The sequence below is a fragment of the Nycticebus coucang genome, chromosome X (genome assembly GCF_027406575.1).
Source record: "Nycticebus coucang isolate mNycCou1 chromosome X, mNycCou1.pri, whole genome shotgun sequence".
NCBI lineage: Eukaryota > Metazoa > Chordata > Mammalia > Primates > Lorisidae > Nycticebus > Nycticebus coucang.
Window position 1 is genome coordinate 68,123,029 of NC_069804.1, and position 24,241 is coordinate 68,147,269.

Below are 24,241 nucleotides of genomic sequence, written 5' to 3' on the forward strand. Positions count from 1 at the left end.
ATTTATAAAAAAGCTCGTATTGCAATATTACTTGCAGATACAATAGATTTTAAATTGACAAAGTTGAAGAAAGATAAGAACGGACAATACACACTTGTCAAGGAAAAGAGTCAACATGAAGAGCTTTCGATATTTAACATTTATGCACCATAACAGAATGCTCCTCAATTTATAAACCAAACCCGTACAGATATAAACAATTTGATATCTTCTTGCACTAAATAGTTGCAGATTTTAACACCTCTTTGGCTATTTTGGATAGATCTTCCAAGAAGAAATTAAACAAATAAATAATGGACTTAAACTTGACCTTAGAACAAACGGACTTAACAGACATCCACAGAACATTTCATCCTAATAAAATTGAATACATATTCTTCTCATCACCCCCTGGATTATCCTCCAAATTTGACCTCTTTGGATTAACACTTTCCACTGGGTAGAGGTTCTCTGAGCTCAAGTGGAATTAACATGTTAATAAAGAGCGAAAAAGGAAGAGGGAAACAGGGTACCATGGTTACCAATATTCTCAATTAATGTGAATGGTTTAAATTGTGCTCTAAAGAGGCACAGGCTGGCTAATTGGAAACAAATACTCAAGCCAGATATCTGTTGCATACAAGAACCTTACCTTAAAGGATAAAAGTAGACTCAGGGTGAAGATATGGATATCTATAATTCAGACGAATGGAAATCAGAAAAAAAGCAGTGGTTGCAATTTCATTAGCATATACAATAGCCTTTTAACCAATAATGGTAAGGAAAGATAAAGATGGTCACTTCATATTTGTCAAGGGAAATGCTCAACATGAAGAGATTTCAATTATTATATTTTATGTACCCTACCAGAATGCTCCTCAATTTACAAAGGAAAACCTAACAGACATGAATGATTTGATATCTTTCTGCACTATAATATCCTGTTTCCCTGAAAATAAGACAGTGTCTTATTTTAAGGTGTGCTCCCAAAGATGTGCTAGGTCTTATTTTCAGGGGATGTCTTATCTTTCCTGTAAGTAGGTCTTATTTTTGGAGGGTGTCTTATTTTCGGGGAAACAGGGTAGAGATGTTTAACACCCCTTTGCCAGTGTTGGATAGATCCTCCAAGAACAAACTAAATAAAGAAATATTGAACTTAAACTTGACCCTACAATAAATGGACTTAACAGTCATTAACAAGACATTTCATCCTAATACAAATAAATACGCATTCTTCTCATCAGCCCAAGGAACACCCCCCAAAATTGATCACATCTTAGGACACAAGTCTGACTTCAGCAAATTTAAAAGACAAGAAATTATTCCTTGTATTTTCTCAGACTATCATGGAATAAAAGGTGAACTCAAGAGCAACATACTCAAATACCCTTCATACTCAAACTAAACCATGGAAACTAAATAACCTTATGCTAAATGATAGCTGGGTGAAAGATGATATTAAGAAGGAAATCATGAAATTTTTGGAACAAAATGACAATTAAGATATGAATTATCAAAACCTGTAGGATACTGCAAAGGCAGTACTATGAGGGAAATTTATAGCATTGCAAGCCTTCCTCATGAGAACAGAAAGAGTCGTCTAAAGCATCATTTAGATGACCTGGGTGAATATTTTATGAGGAGGACACACCCCCCGGCAATTGAAGCTACACCAAAAATATATTCTGGGATCTGATCAAACTAAAAAGCTTCTGCAAAGCCAAGAACACAGTGAGTAAAGCATCAGAGAGCCCTCAGAATGGGAGATGATATTTGCAGGTTATGTTTCTGACAAAGGTTTGATAACACTGAAATAAATCTGCAAGAAAGGCAACTTTATACACCAAACTTTGTCACAATGCAAATTGTCTAATTTAGAATGTTGCATTTTTAAGAGGTCAATACTTCTGCTTCTAATTCATAAAATCTTGATAGAATTCTTCCTCAAGATAAGCATCTCACTTTCATATGCAATAAGAACTGCATATGAGAAGCATCCATTGAGGAACATAATTCTGCAAATATTCTTGATTGCAATTACCTGCTTTTTACATAAATAACAATTTTAATAGTGTCATCTAGGACCTTTGTAATTCAGGCACTAATAATTTTGATGTTATCACTTCTCTATGTAGAAAACAGTGTGTATAAATAACTTTTGGATGTTTTTGCACAAGTGATTCTTTTTACATCTCCGGGTATAGATGGGGCTACATCTGTACAAATACTTTTGCAGAAATTCCCCCCAAAGTTATTACAATTAAAGTAATTATCAATAAAATAGAAAATATCTTGGTCCTTTGTTGTGGTTTGGAGTGATCAACAAAATAAAAACTGTTCCATAATTTCTTATTTAAGGACAAATCCACTGAATGCTAAAAGTTGGGTTCTACCATGGATATCAGTAGATTCATCCACTGAATTGCAAACAAGTTTACTTCTTTCAGGTGACATATTACTTGAAATTCTATATTTTCAGATAAATCCTTAACACACTGAGAAAATGTATTATCTGACAGTAGAATTTTTAAAATTTCCTTTTCATATTCTTCTCCAAACATTGTTTTTACAATTGCACAGCACACTGGTAAAATAATGGAGTCCGCAATTGTATGAGATTTTATTTTCCTAGCTATGATTTCTCCAACTGCATAATACACTTCTTGTGCTTTATCTGATATTGTTGCATATTTGATCCATTTTTTCTTGTTTAGTATTACTAAGTACAAGCCTTTTGAAATATTCCACTGGTCTTTCAGACAGGTGGGCATGTCTGGATTGTAAACATCTCTTTTATTTGCTAGAAACCAGAGCCTTCTTTGTTAATATTTAGCCTCAAATTACATTTGATTTCCTTTATTACATATGAAACTGAGTGATAAATAATCTTCATTATACTGACAACTAATTGTTTTTAATATAGTTTCCGATGTACTAGATGAAGCCGTGTTCAACACACTAGCATTGCCTTCTAATTTTTGTTTATTTACTAAAAATTTGTCCATTTTAATTGAACACTATTTCATAAACATAAAAAGCCAAATTAAAAATAGTAAAAATAAGTAAATAAACAACTTGTACTTTTAAAAAAGAAATACAGATAGGTATAAATTTAACATATTTGGAAAATTTTAAAACAAGGATTTGTAAAATAATTGTATCCAACTAATTCACTAGAAAGAACTACTTCAAATCTAGACATAATTGTATGACACATTAAGTATAAGCTATAACTCTTTACTACTTCAGGCACAATGAGAAGTTACTGAGTCATATGGCTTGATTCACTTTGGATGATTTCAACACATATCTGTGTTCATAATCAAATCATTGTCAAATGCACCATCTAGGGATGTGTTGCAAAACTTAACTTTTCAAGCCATACACACCCACATTCAAAATAAGCTGGTATTCATTTATTATAACAAAATTTTTATTTATTATAATAATGATATACTCATATAAATAATTTAAAGATATTTTAATTTTAGTATGTGCACTTACTGTGCTTTGAAGTTCCAAAAATAATTTCATTAATTATCTTTAAAAAATTTTGTGGCATACCTAAGATCCTGTCATGGCACACCAGTGTGCTAGGGTACACCAGTATGTTGTGGTATACCGGCTGAAAATCACTGGACTATTTCTTGAAAACAATTTGATTCTGATGAGACTCAAAGTAAGCTATCAATATGCACTTTACTTAAGATTTGAGATGAAGACCAGGATTAAATGGGCATTTTTGACCATCCCTCCTTACTTCTGGACCTTTTCAACTGCCAACCCTTTTGCACCAAGATTTGATGAGTAGGCCCATTTTTCTAGAGACAGTTTCTGTCAACTTGACCATACAGATGTTTTAAGGTAAAATTTCACTTCCATAAGAGACTTCCAGGACAGACACTGTGTTTTCTCAGGATTAGAAATAAATTTTTGAGAATTGTGGGAAGACAGCTGACTAGAAGCAGTTTTCTCCAGAGGCTCATGCCCAAATGGAGAGATATTAGACTGAAGTGGATGGAAACCAAATGAGAACTCTGCACTGAGAGGACTGAAAGAGGTACACATCACCCAGGCTGAACCAAATGGCAGAAACAAGAAAGTGGAAGAAAAACAACAGTATGAGCCCACCTCCCAGAGAAGCCCCCTCCCCAGAACAGGAGCTCCATGTTGGGTGACCAGTCAGCCAGAAAACTGGGTTCTAAAGTCTTCTGACCTTATCCCATGGGAGAGCAGTTGCCAAGTCCCAGTTCTCCTTCATTATTATTGAGGTCCCACCACTGAGACTGGGCCCCATTCTGTCTGGCACAGAGACCAAATATTTTTCCTGCAATCCTGAACATCCAGATCACTCTTCCCCCACCCTAGCTGCTGGAATGACTGCCCCCTGAGGAGTCCAGAGTGTTTGACAAGCTCAGAAGATGGGGGAGTCTGCCAGGTGCCTAACTGCAGCATGAGAGCAGTAACACAGCAGTTCAAGCTTTTGTGCAGAGAGAGTGCACTACTCATCTCCAGCTCCTCAGAAATTCTCAGGCATCTCTGTTTTCTTCCCTTCAGGACAACTTCTGAGCTCCATTGGGTGGGTAGAGCTAGTGAATAAACTACTGTGACTTGTGACTAACTTTTGGATCTGCCCCCTTCACTAGGTACGGCTCTCTGAGTTTGGTTGGATGGGCAGGAGAGTGTCTAAGTGATTTTTGGCTGAACACTGGACCTCTGGCCTCACCAGACAAGACTCTCTGAGCTCGATTAGGTGGGCAGGGCTGATGTTTAAGCATATTTGAACTGAACTTTGGGTCTCTGGCCTCTACCAGGTGAGGCTCTCTGAGCTCAATAAGGTGAGTGAGGCCAGGTTTAAGTGACTTTGAACTGAACTTTAGACCTCTGGCCTCCACCAGGTGGGATTCTATGAGCCAAATTGGGTGGGCAGAGCTGAGGTTTAAGTGACTTTGGATTGAACTTTGGATTAACACTTTCCACTGGGTAGAGGCTCTCTGAGCTCAAGTGGAATTAACATGTAAATAAAGAGAAAAAGAGGAAGTGGATGAAAATACTCATGAGAAGGCATCAGCTAAAGAACTCTGACAACATGAAAAATCAGGGCAGATCAATGCCTCCTAGGGATGTCAAAGAAAATACAACAGAGAATCCCATCCACAGAGAAATTGTTGAAATAACTGAAACAAAATTTAAAATATTGATGGCAAAATAATAGTACTGGAAGAAAAGATGGAAACACAGAACCAAAAAACAGTTCAGAAGTTATCTCAAGAAATTAATGAATTCAAAGACAAAGTCACCAAGGATATTGACTTAATGAGGAAAGATATAGCAAAGCTTAAGGAATTGAAAAAGGTATTTGAAGAGCTTGAGAATACAGGAGACTCCCTCAGAAATAGAGTTGAATAGTGCAAAGAATCTCAGATAAAGAAGACAAGACTTTTGAACTATCCCAAGCATTCAAAGATGCAGAAAAATGGAGAAAAAGAACAGAATATTCCCGGAGAGAATTATGGGATCATTCCAAGAAATCAAACATTTGAATTATAGGGATTCCTGAAGGGGAAGGGGATGGTTCCATAGGCACAAATTCTCTGCTTCAAGACATTATGGCAGAGAATTTCCCAAGTATTGCAAGAGACAGAGAAATTCAGACAGTAGATATTTTCAGAACACCAGCATGACTCAATCCAAACAAAGCATCTCTAGACACATTTTAATTAATTTTGCCAATAGTAATATGAAGGAGAAACTTCTGCAAGCAGCCAGGCATAAGAAAAGTAGTACTTACAAAGGGAAAAGTATGACTTTAGATCTTTCAGCCAAAATATTCCATCCAGAAAAGAATGGTCATTGACCTTCAACCTTCTTAAACAAAACAATTTTCAGCCTAGGATCCTATACTCTGCTAAACTTAATTTCATTTCTTAAGGAGAAATCAAACACTTCACTGACATCCACATGCTGAGGAAGTTTGCCATGACTTGACCAGCTGTACAGGAAATACTCAGACCCATTCTTCATAACAACCAACTGGTGGGTAAACCATCAAAGTAAACCTAATCAGAAATTAAAGAACAAAGCCTAGCTTCCACAATGGTGAGAGGCATAACATTACGCTCTGGACATCTGAAAAACAAGATGGACAAAACTCTGCCACATCTATCAATTTTCTCAATTCATGTGAATGGTTTGAACTCTTCTTTAAAGAGGCATAGGCTGGCCAACTTGATACAAAAACTCAAGCCAGATATCTGTTGCTCACAACAAACCTTACCTCAAATGATAAATCAAGATTCAGGGTGAAGGGATGGGCAACAATATTCCAGAAAAGTGGACAGCAGAAAAAATCTGGGGTTGCAATCTTGTATGCAGATGCAATGGGATTAAATAAAAACAAAAATAATGAAAAACAAAGATGGACATTTCATACTGGTCAAAGGAAACACACAATATGAAGAATTTCAATATTTAATATAGAGTTTATAAAACAAACTCTAACTGATATGAACAATGTGATATCATCCCACACTATACTAAATGGAGATTTTAACACCCCATTGGATCATGGACAGATCCTCCAGGCAGAAACTAAACAAATAAATAATGGACTTAAACAAGATTCTAGAACAAATGGACTTAACAGACATCTAACAAAACCAAATACACATTCTTCTCATCAGCCTGCAGATCATCTTCCAAAATTAATCATATCTTAGGTCACAAGGCTAACCTCAACAAATTCAAAAGAATAGAAATTATTCCCTGTATCTTCTCAGACCATCATGGAATAAAAGTTGAACTCAACAGCAAAAGAAATCTTCATATTTAAATAAAATCATGTAAACTAAATAACCTTATGCTGAATTACAGCGGGGTCATTGATGAGATCAAGAAGGACACCATCATATTTCTGGAAAAAACAATAATGAAGACACAACCTATCAAACACTGTGGGATACTGCAAAGGCATTCCTTAGAGGGAAATTTATAGCATTAAAGAGAAAGAGAGCAAGTCAGAAACCTAATGGGCCATCTCAAACAACTGGAAAAGGAAGAACAATCTAACCCCAAACCTAGCAGAAGAAAAGAAATAAGCAAAATTAGAGCAGAACTAAATAAAATTGCAAACAAATGAATTATACATAAGATCAGTGAAACAAAAAGTTGGTTCTTTGAAAAGATAAACCACTGGCTAGACCAGGGGTCCTCAAACTTTTCAAACAGGGGACCAGTTCACTGTCCCTCAGACCACTGGAGGGCCAGACTGTAGTTTAAAAAAAAAAAAAACAAAAAAAAAAACTATGAACAAATTTCTATGCACACTGCACATGTCTCATTTTGAAGTAAAAAACAAAACAAGATACAGGGGAGACAAGATGGCGGACTGAAGCCAGCTTTCAACAAAGGCTCCCGTCCAGAAGGAGAGTTAAGGGACAGGAATTTAGTAAGTATCCTGGTGGACTTGAGCCTCACCAAGAGAGAAGGCTGAAGAATGCACATCAACACCGCTGAGGCAAGTTGTGATCACAAGGACGCAAACAAAAGGTACAAAATCCACCACCAAGCGGACGGGAGTCCCCCTCCCCCATGAGACCGGCTCTGGAGCCCCACAATTGAACAAGCGGGCAGAAATTAAAGCCCCTCCCACTACACTCCACGGGAGAGACCTTCTAAAAACTGGACCTACCTCCCCTACTGGGGTGCCGTGGCGTTCTCCTGCCGGACATAGGGCTGAATAAAACTTTGGGAATCCTTTGCCGGCAACCCTGAATCCCCGGCGCTCCCCTCCCGCCCACTGAGGTCTGGAGGCCTGTCCCCCAGGACTTCGGATCCTTGGGTGATTTCTCAAGGGGAGTGGACAGTCCCCGAGTTGCGACTGGTCAGCATTGACTCTGAGGGGCGCGAGTGAGGAGAGGGCACTGGGCTGAGGGGGAGTCACGCCTCGCGGCACTTCCCTGCGGTGCAGTGCACCAACCCTCCCCGGGCATACGGGGCCCAAGACTGAATCAGACTCTGGCCTCCCCGCTGAGAGCTGAGAACCCCTACTCTCACTCGGGGTCTGAGGGCCTATCCCCCAGGAGTTCGGCTCCTTGGGTGATTTCTCGAGGGGACTGCACAGTGCCTGAGCTGCGTCAGGTCAGCGCTGACTCTGGGATACGTGAGCGAGGAGAGGGCACTCTGCTGAGGGGAAATCAAGCCTTGGCGGCACTTCCCTGCGGTGCAGTGCAGGAGCCCTCCCCGGACCGTAGTATTGCGTGAAACTGAATGAAACTCTAGCTTCCCCCCGCCCCACTCCCAATCCGGGTCTGGGGGCCCATCCCCCAAGAGTTCTGATTCTTGGGGGATCTCTTAAGGGGTGTGGACCCAGCACAAACTGCGGCCGCTCAATGCTGACTCTGGGGCGCGGGACAGAGGAGAAAAGGGTCGCCTGAGTGCCCACACCAGAGCAGCAGTTCCCTGGAGGTAGATCAATAGCCGTTTTTTCTTTAACGGCAGAACGCTCACTTCTGGATATTCTGAGGCCACAACTCCTGTCTCCCTGGGCAACCAGAGGAGGCCACCGGTGACACGGCTCACAAACCCAGAAGCCTCCAGGGCGGGGCCGACCCAGAGAGGTGTTCAGACGCAATTCTCCAGCAGCAAAGACGTTTGAACTCAAAACAGCCCGTCTCCTGTAGGCGACGACAGGAACAGAGACAGAACCTCACAAAGTTGTCTGTTCTGTTCTGTTCTGTTAGCAGCATCCATCAGGGACGGGGCTAAGCCTGAGTGAACACCTCCTTCCCATCACCTGCATCAAACACTCAAAGATGTCAGGCCCCATCTCCTCCTGCTAGATAGCGGCAGTCTGCGGCGGCCTGGCAGACTTCCTCGCGATTCAGGCAGGTGCAAACCCCTGGAGTGTCTGTTCACTGCAGGCAACTGGGTTAGCCATCTGCAGAGATACCAGTGACTGGGTCCGACGGAGGGGCAAAGTGGGGAAGGAGAGGTCAACCTTCCCAGACTGCTCTGTTTGCAGGGTGGCTCCTCCTGACTCCACGCTGCATTGGGGTGAGCTGTCTCAGAGGAGTCACCAGGCCCCTGTGATCCAGTTCCCAGAGACCTCTTGAACCCTTCCACCCGAGACAAGTGCCGATTGAGACAGTTGATTTGGACCTTTTGAACTGGGCTAATAGACTGAGGACTTTTCAGGTGGTGCCCTGGGTGTGCGATTGTAGGAAGGTTTGATTCTCCTTTTCCAACTGGGGCCAGAGGTGGGCAGGCGGGGTGACTTAATTGCTGATTTTTCCACACAGCTGAGACTTCAAGCCAGAGTAGAAGTTGCAATAGGATCGAACAGAAACCAGCTGAAAACAAGACAGAACCACTTTGCTCCACCACACCAGACAGGGCCCCAGTTTCTCAGGCCACAACACTGTACGGGCCCTCGATAAAACCCCAGGGGAAAAACCAAAGGGAGTAAACCATGGGGCGGAATCAGCGGAAAAACTCTGGTAACATGAATAACCAGAATAGATCAACCCCCCCAAGAAAAGATACGGCAGATGTGATTGAAGATCCCATTCATAAACAATTGGCTGAGATGTCAGAAGTCGAATTCAGAATTTGGTTTGCAGACAAGATTAATAAAATGGAATTAGGAATTCGAGGAGAAATTCAAAAACTGTCTCAAGAATTTAACGAATTTAAAGACAAAACCACCAAAGACTTAGACACACTGAAACAAGAACTTACAGCCCTCAAAGATATGAAAAATACAGTAGAATCCCTCAGTAACAGAATGGAGCAAGCAGAAGAAAAGATTTCTGACATTGAAGATAAAGTCTTCGAACGCTCCCAATCTCTCAAAGAGGAAGAGAAATGGAGAGCAAAAACGGATCACTCACTCAGAGAGCTCTCAGATAATTCGAAAAAAAATAACATAAGAGTTATAGGAATTTTGGAGACTGATGAAGTGGCAGCCAAGGGCACAGAGGCCCTTCTACATGAAATTATGAAAGAAAAATTTCCAGACATGCCTAGAGAATCTGAAATTCAGATAGCAGACAGCTTCAGAACCCCAGCACGATTCAACCCCAATAAGCCATCTCCCAGACATAGCATAATTAGCTTCACTAAAGTTAACATGAAAGAGAAGATTCTCAAAGCAGCCCGGCGAAAGAAAACTATAACGTACAAAGGTAAGAATATTAGAATAACTGCAGATCTCTCTGCTGAAACTTTTCAAGCAAGAAGAGGCTGGTCATCAACTTTTAATCTCCTAAAGCAAAAAAACTTTCAACCCAGGATCTTGTATCCAGCTAAACTGAGTTTCATCTATGATGGAGAAATTAAATACTTCAATGACATTCATATGTTGAAAAAATTTGCCATAAGTAAACCAGCTCTTCAGGATGTTCTCAGACCTATCCTCCACAATGACCAACCCAATCCTATACCACAAAAGTAAACTCAATCAGAAACTTCGGATCAAACTCCAACTTCCACACTGGCGAAAGGATTAAAAATGTCCACTGGACCTTTGAAAAACTCGATACCCAAAATTCCACCAGACTTATCCTTACTCTCCATCAATGTGAATGGCTTAAACTGTCCTCTAAAGAGGCATAGGTTAGCTGACTGGATACAAAAACTTAAGCCAGATATTTGTTGCATACAAGAGTCACATCTCAACTTAAAAGACAAATACAGACTCAGGGTGAAAGGATGGTCATCCATATTTCAGGCAAATGGTAATCAGAAAAAAGCAGGTGTTGCAATTTTATTTGCAGATACAGTAGGCTTTAAACCATCAAAATTAAGGAAGGACAAGAATGGTCACTTCATATTTGTTAAGGGTAATACTCAATATGACGAGATCTCAATTATTAATATCTATGCACCCAACCAGAATGCACCTCAATTTATAAGAGAAACTCTAACAGACATGAGTAACTTGATTTCCTCCAGCTCCATAATCGTTGGAGATTTCAACACTCCCTTGGCAGTGTTGGATCGATCCTCCAGAAAGAAGCTGAGCAAAGAAATCTTAGATTTAAACCTAACCATCCAATATTTAGATTTAGCAGACATCTACAGAACATTTCATCCCAACAAAACTGAATACACATACTTCTCATCAGCCCACGGAACTTACTCCAAAATTGATCACATTTTAGGTCACAAGTCTAACCTCAGTAAATTTAAAGGAATAGAAATTATTCCATGCATCTTCTCGGACCATCATGGAATAAAACTTGAATTGAGTAACAACAGGAATCTGCATACCCATACAAAAACATGGAAGTTAAATAACCTTATGCTGAATGATAGCTGGGTCAGAGATGAGATTAAGAAAGAAATCACCAATTTTTTGGAACAAAATGACAATGAAGACACAAACTATCAGAACCTCTGGGACACTGCAAAGGCAGTTCTAAGAGGGAAATTTATAGCACTGCAAGCCTTCCTCAAGAGAACGGAAAGAGAGGAAGTTAACAACTTAATGGGACATCTCTCGCAACTGGAAAAGGAAGAACATTCCAACCCCAAACCCAGTAGAAGAAAAGAAATAACCAAAATTAGAGCAGAATTAAATGAAATTGAAAATAAAAGAATAATACAACAGATCAATAAATCAAAAAGCTGGTTTTTTGAAAAGGTCAATAAAATAGATAAACCTCTGGCCAACCTAATCAGGAAAAAAAGAGTAAAATCTCTAATATCATCAATCAGAAACAACAAAGACAAAATAACCACAGACTCATCAGAAATCCAAAAAATCCTTAATGAATATTACAAGAAACTTTATTCTCAGAAATATGAAAATCTGAAGGAAATAGACCGATACTTGGAAGCACGCCACCTTCCAAGACTTAACCAGAATCAAGTGGAAATGTTGAACAGACCCATATCAAGTTCAGAAATAGCATCAACTATACAAAACCTCCCTAAAAAGAAAAGCCCGGGACCAGATGGTTTCACGTCAGAATTCTACCAAACCTTTAAAGAGGAATTAGTACCTATATTACTCAACCTGTTCCAAAATGTAGAAAAAGAAGGAAGACTACCCAACACGTTCTATGAAGCAAATATCACCCTGATCCCCAAACCAGGAAAAGACCCAACAAGAAAAGAAAATTATAGACCAATATCACTAATGAATATAGATGCAAAAATATTCAACAAGATCCTAACAAACAGAATCCAGCAACACATCAAACAAATTATACATCATGACCAAGTTGGTTTTATCCCAGGGTCTCAAGGCTGGTTCAATATACGTAAATCTATAAATGTAATTCAGCACATAAACAAATTAAAAAACAAAGACCATATGATTCTCTCAATTGATGCAGAAAAAGCTTTTGATAATATCCAGCATCCCTTCATGATCAGAACACTCAAGAAAATTGGTCTAGAAGGGACTTTTCTTAAACTGATAGAGGCTATCTACAGCAAACCCACAGCCAATATCATATTGAATGGAGTTAAATTGCAGTCATTTCCACTCAGATCAGGAACCAGACAAGGCTGCCCATTGTCTCCATTGCTTTTCAACATTGTAATGGAAGTTTTAGCCACCGCAATTAGGGAAGAAAAGGCGATCAAGGGTATCCATATAGGGTCAGAAGAGATCAAACTCTCGCTCTTCGCAGATGATATGATTGTGTATCTGGAAAACACTAGGGACTCTACTACAAAACTCCTAGAAGTGATCAAGGAATACAGCAGCGTCTCAGGTTACAAAATCAACATTCATAAATCGGTAGCCTTTATATACACCAACAACAGTCAAACTGAAAAAGCAGTTAAGGACTCTATCCCATTCACAGTAGTGCCAAAGAAGATGAAATATTTGGGAATTTACCTAACAAAAGACGTGAAAGATCTCTATAAAGAGAACTATGAAACTCTAAGAAAAGAAATAGCTGAAAATGTTAACAAATGGAAAAACATACCATGCTCATGGCTAGGAAGAATCAACATTATCAAAATGTCCATACTACCCAAAGCAATATATAATTTCAACGCACTACCTATTAAAGCTCCACTGTCATATTTTAAAGATCTTGAAAAAACATTACTTCGTTTTATATGGAATCAGAAAAAACCTCGAATAGCCAAGACATTACTCAGAAATAAAAACAAAACAGGAGGAATCACACTACCAGACCTCAGACTTTACTACAAATCGATAGTGATCAAAACAGCATGGTATTGGCACAAAAACAGAGAAGTAGATATCTGGAATAGAATAGAGAACCAAGAGATGAATCCAGCTACTTACCGCTATTTGATTTTTGACAAGCCAATTAAAAACATTCAGTGGGGAAAAGATTCCCTATTTAACAAATGGTGCTGGGTGAACTGGCTGGCAACCTGCAGAAGACTGAAATTGGACCCACACCTTTCACCATTAACTAAGATAGACTCTCATTGGATTAAAGATTTAAACTTAAGACATGAAACTATAAAAATACTAGAGGAGAATGCAGGGAAAACCCTTGAAGAAATTGGTCTGGGTGAGTATTTCATGAGGAGAACCCCCCGGGCAATTGAAGCAGCTTCAAAAATACACTACTGGGACTTGATCAAACTAAAAAGCTTCTGCACAGCTAAGAACACAGTAAGCAGAGCAAGCAGACAGCCCTCAGAATGGGAGAAGATATTTGCAGGGTATAACTCTGACAAAGGTTTAATAACCAGAATCCACAGAGAACTCAAACGCATCAGCAAGAAAAAAACAAGGGATCCCATCGCAGGCTGGGCAAGGGATTTGAAGAGAAACTTCTCTGAAGAAGACAGGTGCACGGCCTTCAGACATATGAAAAAATGCTCATCATCTTTAATCATCAGAGAAATGCAAATCAAAACTACTTTGAGATATCATCTAACTCCAATGAGACTAGCCTATATCACAAAATCTCTAGACCAGAGATGTTGGCGTGGATGCGGAGAAAAGGGAACACTTCTGCACTGCTGGTGGGAATGCAAATTAATACATTCCTTTTGGAAAGATATATGGAGAACACTCAGAGATCTAAAAATAGATCTGCCATTCAATCCTGTAATTCCTCTGCTGGGCATATACCCAGAAGACCCAAAATCACAACATAACAAAGATATTTGTACCAGAATGTTTATTGCAGCCCAATTCATAATTGCTAAGTCATGGAAAAAGCCGAAGTGCCCATCGATCCACGAATGGATTAATAAATTGTGGTATATGTATACCATGGAATACTATGCAGCCTTAAAGAAAGATGGAGACTTTACCTCTTTCATGTTTACATGGATGGAGCTGGAACATATTCTTCTTAGTAAAGTATCCCAAGAATGGAAGAAAAAATACCCAATGTACACAGCCCTACTATGAAACTAATTTGGGACTCTCACATGAAAGCTATAACCCAGCTACAACTTAACAACAGGGGGAAGTGGGAAAGGGGGGGGTGGGTAGAGGGAGGGGAATCGGTGGGATCACACCTGTGGTGCATATTACAGGGGTATTTGCGAAACTTGGTAAATGTAGAATGTAAATGTTTTGGCACAGTAACTGAGATAACGCCGGAAAGGCTATGTTAACCACTGTGATAAAAATGTGTCAAATGGTTTATGAAGTGAGTGTATGATGCCCCATAATCATATCATTGTATACAGTTATGATTTAATAAAAAAATTAAAAAAAAAAAGAAATAAAATATATTGAAACAGGAAACAAAACAAAACAAAACAAAACAAAACAGGAACAAGTACAATCACACCGCCACATGTGGCCCATGGGATGTAGTTTGAGGACCCCTGCTAGACTAACCAGAAACAGAAACACAAGATCTATAATAACTACAATCAGGAATGATAAAGGGGAAATAACAGGTGTCACAGAAATACAAAACATTTTCCACAATCACTACAAAACTATATTCCCAGAAATATGGAAATGTAGAGATGGACCAATATCTAGAAGAAAAACACCTTCCAAAACTCAGCCAGAAAGTATTAGAAATCTTGAATAGGCCAATATCAACTACTGAAAGATCATCAATTATACAAAATCTACTCTGAAAAGAAAAGCCCTGGAAGAGTTGTCTTCACACTTGAATTCTACCAAACCTTCAAAGAAGAACTAGTTCCTATACAGCATAAACTTTTCCAAAATATAGAGAAAAAAGGAATCTTTCCCAACACATTCTATGAAGCAAATATCATCCTGATCTCCAATCCAGGAAAGGATTCCCCCCCAAAAAACAAACAAACAAACAAACAAACAAAAACAACTATAGACCAATATCATTAATGAATATTGATGCAAAAACATTCAACAAGATATTAGGAAACAGAATACAACAACAATTTAAAAAGGTTATACACCATGATCAAATGGGTTTTATCGCAGAAACACGGGGCTGGTTGAACATACACAAATCTATAAATATAATATACCACATAAATAGAATAAAAAACAAAGACCATATGATTCTTTCAATTGATGCAGGAAAGGCTTTTGACAATAGCCAGTATCCTTTCATTATAAAAATACTCAAAAAATAGGCTTAGAAGGGACATTCCTTAAGCTGTGAGAGACCATCTACAGTAAACCTAGAGCCAATATCATATTGAATGGAGTAAGAAAGCATTCCCATTGAAATCTGGAACCAGAAAAGGATACCCACTGTCTCCACTGCTATTTAACATAGTGTTTGAAGTCCTAGCCATTGTAATTAGGCAAGAGAAGGAGATCAAAGGAATCTAAATGTGGGCAGAGGAGGTCAAACTCTCCCTCTTAGCAGAAGACGTGATCTTATACCTGAAAAACAAACAAACAAACAAAAAAAAAAACAGGGACTCAACTACAAAGCTATTAGAAGTGATCAAGGAATATAGCAGCATCTCATTTTACAAAATCAATACCCACAAATAATTAGCCTTCATATACACCAACAATTATTAATATGAGAACAAAACCAAAGACTATTCCTTTTATAATACCACCAAATAAGATCAAATACCTGGGAATATATCTTTTAAAAGAAGTGAAAAATCTCTATAAAGAGAATTATGAAACTTTGAGAAAGGAAATAGCGGAAGATGTCAACAAAGGGAAGAACATACCAGGCTTATGGCTGGAAAGAATCAACATTGTTAAAATGTCCATACTACCCAAAGCAATCTATAGATTTAAGCAATCCCCATCAAAGCACCAATGTCATAATTTAAAGATCTTGAAAATATAGTACTTTGATTCATATGGAACCAGAAAAAAACCTGAATAGCAAATACAGTTCTTAGATATAAAAACAATTCTGGAGGCATCACATTGTCATACTTCATGTTATATAACAAGGGTATAGTGACCAAAACAACATAGTCTGGCACAAAAATAGAGATATAGATCTATGGAATACGATAGAGAATCTAGAGATGAACTCAGCCATGTATCGTCATTTCATCTTTGATAAGCCTAACAAAAACATGCAATGGGGAAAAGAATTCGTATTTAACAAATGGTGCTGGGAGAATGGGTTATCCACATGCAGAAGATTGAAACTGGACCTGCACCTCTTGCCATCGACAAAAATTGATTCCTGTTGGATAAAAGATTTAAATTTAAGACACAAAACAATAAAAATTCTAGAAGAGACTTGTTGGGAAAACACTTGCAGATATTGGCCTGGGAAAAAACTTTGTGTGGAAGACCTCCCTAACAACTGCAGCAACATCAAAAATAAATAATTGGGACTAGATCAAGCTAAAAAGCTTTTGCACAGCTAAGAGTACTACAAGCAAAGCAAATCACCTGCAGAATGGGAGATTTTTGCATGTTATGACTCTGACAAGGGCCTGATAACTAGAATCTACAGAGAAATAAACAATAAGAAAAGTGCAAACAACACTCTCTATAAGTGCGCAAGTAATTTGAACACAAACTTCTCTGAGGATGAAATACAAATGGCCAATGAACACATGACAAAATGCTCACCATATTTAATCATCAGAGAAATTCAAATCAAAACCACTCTAAGATACTACCTAACCTTGGCAAGATTAGTCCACATCAAGAAGACCCAAAACACCAGACACTGGCATGGATGTGGAGAGAAGGTAACACTTCTACACTGCTGGTGAGACTGCAAACTAATACAGCCCTTTTAGAAAGAAGCATGGAGAATCCTCAAAGATCTAAATGTAGACTGTCCATCTGACACTGCAATCCCATTATTACATATCTACCCAGAAGAACATAAATCATTTTACCACATAGACATTTGCACTAGAATGTTTATTGCATCTCAGTTCATAATAGCCAAGTCATGGAAGTAACCTAAGTGCCCATGAACCCATGAATGGACCGACAACTGTGGTATATGTATACCATGGAATATTATGTTAAAAAAAGATGGAGACTTACGTCTTTTACATTTACCTGGATGGAGTTGAAACACATTCTTTTTAGTAAAGTATCACAAGAATTAAAAGATGAATATCTAATGTACTCCATACTAATATGAAAACAATATATAAATAATTACATGTTCACAAGAACAATAAAACACTATTATACTCTAGTTCAAGGGTAGAGTGAAGTGGGAGGGTAGAGGGAGGAGGATGTATGGCAGAGGAAGGGAGGGCATGAGGTGGGATCTAACCTAATGTGCACATTGTAAGGGTGTATAACACGCCCCCTGAGTGAGGGGCTCTTCTACAAATGGAACTTTGCCCCAGAATTGAGAACAATGTAACCTAAATATTGTACCCCCATATTAATTTTAATAAAGTTTTATTAAATAGAGTGAAATCAGGCAGTTAAAGAAAAACTCCGAGGGAGGGGAGGGGAGAAAAGGAGGGATGATGGGTGGGGGGAGGATAATTGGTGGGACCATATGTATGGTGCATCTACAAGAGTAAATGTGAAATTTACTAAGTGTAGAATATAAATGTCTTAACACAATAACTAAGAAAATGCCATGAAGGCTAAGTTAACCAGTTTGATGAAAATATTTCAAATTGTATATAAAACCAGCGCATTGTACCCCATGATTGCATTAATGTACACAGCTATGATTTAATAAAAAAAAAAGAAAAACATTTTTTTAGCCTTGATGCTATCTTAGAAGCTTACCACTGTACTGTGTTTTCTCATGCCTGAGATTTCAGTGAAAGCCTGTGACAATTGTTTAAAAAAAAAAAAAAAAAAAAAGGAAATTTTCATTGGTATATTTGGGAGAATCAAGGCTAAGGTTGGCTTTCAGTGTAATATTCTTACCCAGTAATGAGATCATAGTAGAGGCCAACCTCCCTACCCCTGGGTGATGGAAGCTATTGGTATTTACTAAAAAGAATTTAGTAATCAGGAACCATAAAATAACTTGGGTCAGTTTGCAAAAAAACTGACAGAAATCTTCCTTCTGACTCTAGAAAAAATGGAAACAAATTCAAACTCTCTATGTTCTTCATAGCCATATTCTTCTGTCTCCTTTCAGGTCACTTACCAATTTTTTCATCTTCCTGTACCATCTTCCTCTCTTCTCTGAAAGCCCTAAGCCAGCGTATTTTCTCCTCTACCTTCTTGGCAAAGAACAGGTGTATCTCCTCAGTTTCCTTGTTGTGAAGCTTGAAGGCATTCTTCATGCTGACGTTAAAGTCATCATCTCTGCCATCTTCAATGTCAACCACCTCATATTTATCCATGTCAATGCGGCCTTTGTAGTACAGAATATCTCTCCGAATCAGGTCCTATGTGCAAAGGAAGAAAAGGCAGAGTGGGTACCAGAAAAGTTGGCACATGGGTACAGTAGGACACTAATACTGTTATTGTTTTGGAGTAACAATGGGCACTGTTATGGTCTAAATTTGGCAGCTTAGATTAATGTCCTGACATTGACAGGTTGGCTAACTAGATGCTCTTAGAAAAAGCCTATGTACCAGTTCTAACTGTCTCAGTTCCTAGTATCAATCATTTGATGTATTTGTAAGATTGCTGATAGGAGATTGCTGATGGGAGATTTATAAGACTACTGATGAAGTAGTAAGCCACATGAGCACTGCTAACAGGGGAGTTTTCCTCCTCCAAAACACTGGCAAGTCTACCAGGTGTTAAATAAGCTGGATGAGTTCCTCGATTGTGTTTAGGTATCCAAGCAGGCCAATGAGATATGAATATCAGAAGGGAGATGACTGGTAAGAGTAGCTAATAGGACACTGACTATTGGCCAAGACTTTTAGAAAAAAAATCCTAGTCTGAAAGAATAAAAAGTGTAAAAAGTGAATGAAAGAGGTTCATGTACATAAGTAGATGAGTATCATAAATCTTCCTGTGAAGAAAATAAAAAGTTATAGATAGACAGAAACAGTATGCTACCTATTTTTTATTGTTGTTTTACTCTCATATACACAGAACTGGATTAATCCTAATTCTATTCCATAAGACATTCGTCATTAGTCTATATGTTCTTCTTTTATTTTTCTATTTATTCACTTACTTATTTTTAATAATGTAGTATTGATAAACTAACCACCCAAACCAAAAGCTATGACCTCAAGACATTTTCTATACTAAATCCCATGCTATCATTCTATCTGGTTTCCTTTCTATACAGTTTTACCTTATCTATATCTATTCTGCTTTAAAACATACAAAACAATGCCACGTAATCTTTATGGATACATACATATGTATGAAAATTATAAGGAAATGTGTGACAATAATATATGCCAAATTCAAGAGAGCACAGAGCAAAAAAATTGGAAGAGGCAAGAGAAGAAAGAAGGGAAGAAGAGAGGGAAGAGAGGCAAACTCTATTGATTATGAATTTTTTATTTTTATCCTTTTTTATTAAATCATATATACATAGATCATATAGATCATTTATGCCTTTGTGGGATTCAAGGTGTTTATTATCTATACAAATTGGAGGGCTTACATCCTACTAATTAACATAGCTTTCACCTCATTTACGTAATCAGTGTTAAGACATTTGTGTTCTATACTTGATAGATTTGACTTGTACCCTTGCAATATGCTGCATAGGTGTGGGCCCACCATTAACTGTCCCTCTATTGAACCATCTGCCTCCTTTCCCATCTCTCTCCCCTTCTCTCCTTCACTCTTCGCTGTAGTTGTCATTCGTCTTTTATATGAAAGTGTGAATGAATATAAATTGGTTTCATATTAGTACTGAGTAAATTGGATTTTTTTTCCATTCCTAAGATACTTTACTAAGAAGAATATTTTCCCACTCCATCCATGTAAACCTAAAAGAGGTAAAGAATACATCTTTTTAATGCTTCATAGTATTAAATGGTATACATATACCATAATTTATTAATAGATTCATGGGTCAATGGGCACTTGGGCTTCTTCCATGACTTAGCTATTATGAATTTAGCTGCAATGAACAATCTGGTGCAAATATCTTTGTTGCCAATTAATTTTTGTTCTTTTGGATATATATCTATTAGAGGAATTGCAGGATCAAATGGCAGGTCTACATTTAGATCCCTGAGTGTTCTTCAAACATATTTCCAAAAGGAAAGCTTGCATTCCCACCAGCAGTGCAGAAATGTTCCCTTTTCTCCACATCCACGCCAACATCTGAGGTCTTGAAATTTTGTTATGTGGACTGCTCTTACTGGAGTTAGATGATACCTCAAAGTGGTTTTGGTTTGCATTTCTCTGATGATTAAAGATGATGAGCATTTTTTCATGTGTCTGTAGACCATGCACCTGGCTTCTTCAGAGAAGCTTCTGTGTATGTCTCCTGCCCACAATGAATGGGATCACCTGTTCTATTCTTATGAATATATTTGACTTCTCTATGGATTCTGGTTATTAGACCATTGTCAGAAATATAACCTGCAAAAATCCTCTCCCATTCTCAGCACGGTCTACTTGCTTTATGTACTTGCCTTCTTTTGCCTAATTGCAGTGGCTAAGACTTCCACTACAATGTTAAAAAGCAGTGGAGACAGTGGGCATCCTTGCCTTTTTCCTGATGTGAGTGGAAATGATTTCAATTTTACTCCATTCAATATGATATTGGCTGTGGGTTTGCTGTAGATGGCCATTATCAGTTTATACCTATTTTCTAAAACGTTCTCATCAAAAAAGGATACTAAATATTATAAAAAGCATTTTCTGCATCAATTGAGAGAATCATATGCTCTTTTGTTTATTATTTTGTTTATGTGTTGTATTATATTTATACATTTGCGTATATTGAACCATCCTTGGGACCCTGTGATGAAACCCACCTGGTTGTGATGTATAATTCGTTTGATGTGTTGCTGGATTCTGTTTGCTAGGATCTTATCAAATATTTTTGCATCAATATTCATTAGAGACATTGGTCTATAATTTTCTTTTCTTGTTGGGTCTTTTTCTGGTTTGGGGATCAGGGTGATATTGGCTTCATAGAGGGTGTTGAGGAGTGTTCCTTCTTTCTCTATGTTTTGGAGAAAGTTAAGTAATATAGATACTGGTTCCTCTTTAAAGGTTTGGTAGAGGGGGAGGGGCAAGATGGCTGACTGGAGCCAGCCTCCAACAGAAGCTCCCATGCAGAGGGAAGGATAATGTACAGGAAGTACCCAATTAAGCTAAAGACTGGGAGCCGAGCTGAGAGAGAAGAGAGATATCTGCAGGTCACCTCTGCTGAGGCAAGCTGCAACTCCAAGAAAACAAACTTCAGGTACAAAATTCATGCAAAAGGAAAAGTGTCCATCCCCTCCCCCAAGCAGGTTGTGTTTTTCTTTCTTTCTTTCTTTTTTTTTCTTGTTCCATTTGCTTGCTTTTATAGGGTTTCTACAAATGAGCGGTGAGGTGAGAGCTATAGGAAGTAGGGTCTACTTCCCCAGAGGGACCATGTTGTGACTCTGAGCACTCTCTTGCCAGGCAGAAAAATTGAAATAACATTTTCCCTACCATTCTGAAATTCCAGACAACCCTTCCCCACCTTGCCTGATGAACCAGAAGCCTAACCCCTGCAGAGAGTGTAGGAAGAGGTTCAAGAGCAGTGCACACCCCAACAGTGGAACAAGCACCCCACCCCCCATCTGGCCAGAGTCTCCTAGAGCCGTGCGTCAAGCACCCTCTCCCTGTGCCCACCCTGCCTCCACGCTGTGCCCTCTCCCGGCCAGAGTCGTGAGCTGAGCACTTGCCTTGCCAAAGTCACCAGGTGCCAGGCACTGCCAGAACCATATGCAGTGTCCCCCACCCTGCTGCAGGATCCATGTGCCCCACATTCCAGGAGCTGCTCCTACAGTCAGAACTCCCTGGCTGTGGCACTCCCCTGGGAGCTGCACAAGGTCACTTCCCACAAAGATCCAGCAACAATAGAGCGATCCTGGTGGCATCTAATCTTGGAGAGAAACCTCCCAAGCTCTGCGGACTGCCAGAATAGACCAGAAGGGATATAGGTGCTGCAGAGTGGCAGGGGCAAAGGCAAGGTGCCTGAGGGAGAAAAGCATTTGCTGTCTTGTTACCATCAGGATTAGACTGAGTCCAAGTGGACCACTCGCCAGTGGCTACTGAGTACCCGAGGCACGCAGGCCTCAATTCCCCCAGTCAGCTGGTAGCAGAGGGTAGTGGCCAGGCTGTGGTGGCATTGACCTTCCTTTGACTCTCACAGGCACAAAGCCCTGGCATAACTGCTTATTGAAAGGAACAGGACCTCAGACCTGTGAGGTCACCAGTGACTGGGCGTGAAAGAGGAGCTCAGTAGAGAAAGAGACTCAGCCCCCTGGTCCATCTCTGCTACTGGATGGGCCCTTCTGAATCCACAAAGCACTGGAGTGAGCCAAATTTGAGCAGTTAGTAGACCTCCACCATCTACTTGCTGGAGACCTTTCGAACTCTTCCACATGAGAGTTTGTACGGACTGAGTCAATAGGTTTGGAACTTCTAACCTGGACCAATCACCCAAAAATCCTCTCAGGTGGTACCCTGGTTGTGTGGTAATGGGCAGGGTTGATTTTTCTCTTCCAGTTGTTGTCCATGGGGAGTGGGCTGTCTTAGTTCATTGTATTTCTCCACGGCTAAGACTTCAACAGAGTAACTGATCCACTAGGATCAGACAAAAATCAGCTGAATGCAAGACAGAGCCATGTAACCCCACCACACGAAGCAGAATTCCTCAGCCTTAGACTATAATACTGTATGGGTCCTTTGCAATGCTATAGGGAAAAAGCTGCAGTTATCAATCAGTTCCAGATCCTTGAAAAAGAACTGGTTAACCACAACTCCAGGAGTTCCTAATCCAATTTCACCTCACCTGACAATCTAGCCTATGGTGAACAACAAACATGAGGCAGAATCAGCGGAAAAACTCTGGGAATGTGAATAATCAGAGTAGATCAACTCCCCAAGGAAGGATATGGCAGACACTGCAAAAGATCCCATTCATAAAGAAATGGCTGAGACATCAGAAATAGAGTTCAGAATTTGGACAGCAAATAAGATCAACAGAATAGAGGAAAAGATGGAAGTAGAATTTCAAGCAGAAGTTCAAAAGATGTCTCAAGAATTCAATGAATTCAAAGACAAAATCGGCAAAGATTTTAACACATTGAGGGAAGAATTTGCAGCCCTCAAAGATCTAAAAAATACAGTAGAATCCCTCAGTAACAGAATGGAGCAGGCAGAAGAAAGGATCTCTGACATTGAAGACAAAGCTTTTGAACACTCCCAAATGCTCGAAGAAGAAAAACAGTGGAGAACAAAAACAGATCATTCTCTCAGAGAACTCTCAGATACTTCAAAGAAAACTAATATTTGCCTTATAGGAATGCCCGAAGATGATGAGGTTGCTGCAAAGGAAACAGATACTTACTTCATGAAATAATCAAAGAGAATTTTCCAGACAAGCCAAAAGATTCTGAAATTCAAATAGCAGACATTTTCAGAACATGGGCACAACTCAACCCAAATAAAAATTCTCATACACACATTATAATTAGCTTTGCCAAAGTTAATATGAAGGAGAAAATTCTGCAAAACACCAGACATAAGAAAGCCCTAACCTACAAAGGGAAGAACACTAAAATGACTACAGATCTCTCTGCTGAAACCTTTCAGCTAGATGAGGGTGGTCATCGACCTTTAATCTCCTTAAGCAAAATAACTTTCAACCCAGGATCCTGTATATGTCTAACCTGAGTTTCATCTATGATGGAGAAATTAAATACTTTAATAACATTCACATGTTAAAGAAATTTGCCATAACTAAACCAGATCTCCAGGATATCCTCAGACGTATCCTCCATAATGAACAACAAAATCCTC

The 24,241-nt window shown here is 39.0% G+C and overlaps 1 protein-coding gene across 6 annotated transcripts in view; it reads right to left on the bottom strand.

The window, feature by feature from the left end:
- ARHGEF9 (Cdc42 guanine nucleotide exchange factor 9) overlaps positions 1-24,241 on the bottom strand; it is a 368,607-nt gene that overhangs the window by 17,115 nt on the left and 327,251 nt on the right. For all 6 annotated transcript variants that reach the window (XM_053579818.1, XM_053579819.1, XM_053579824.1 and 3 more), the window contains one exon: positions 18,456-18,699. In XM_053579818.1, the coding sequence (XP_053435793.1) occupies positions 18,456-18,699 (244 nt within the window). The remainder of the gene's footprint in view (positions 1-18,455; positions 18,700-24,241) is intronic.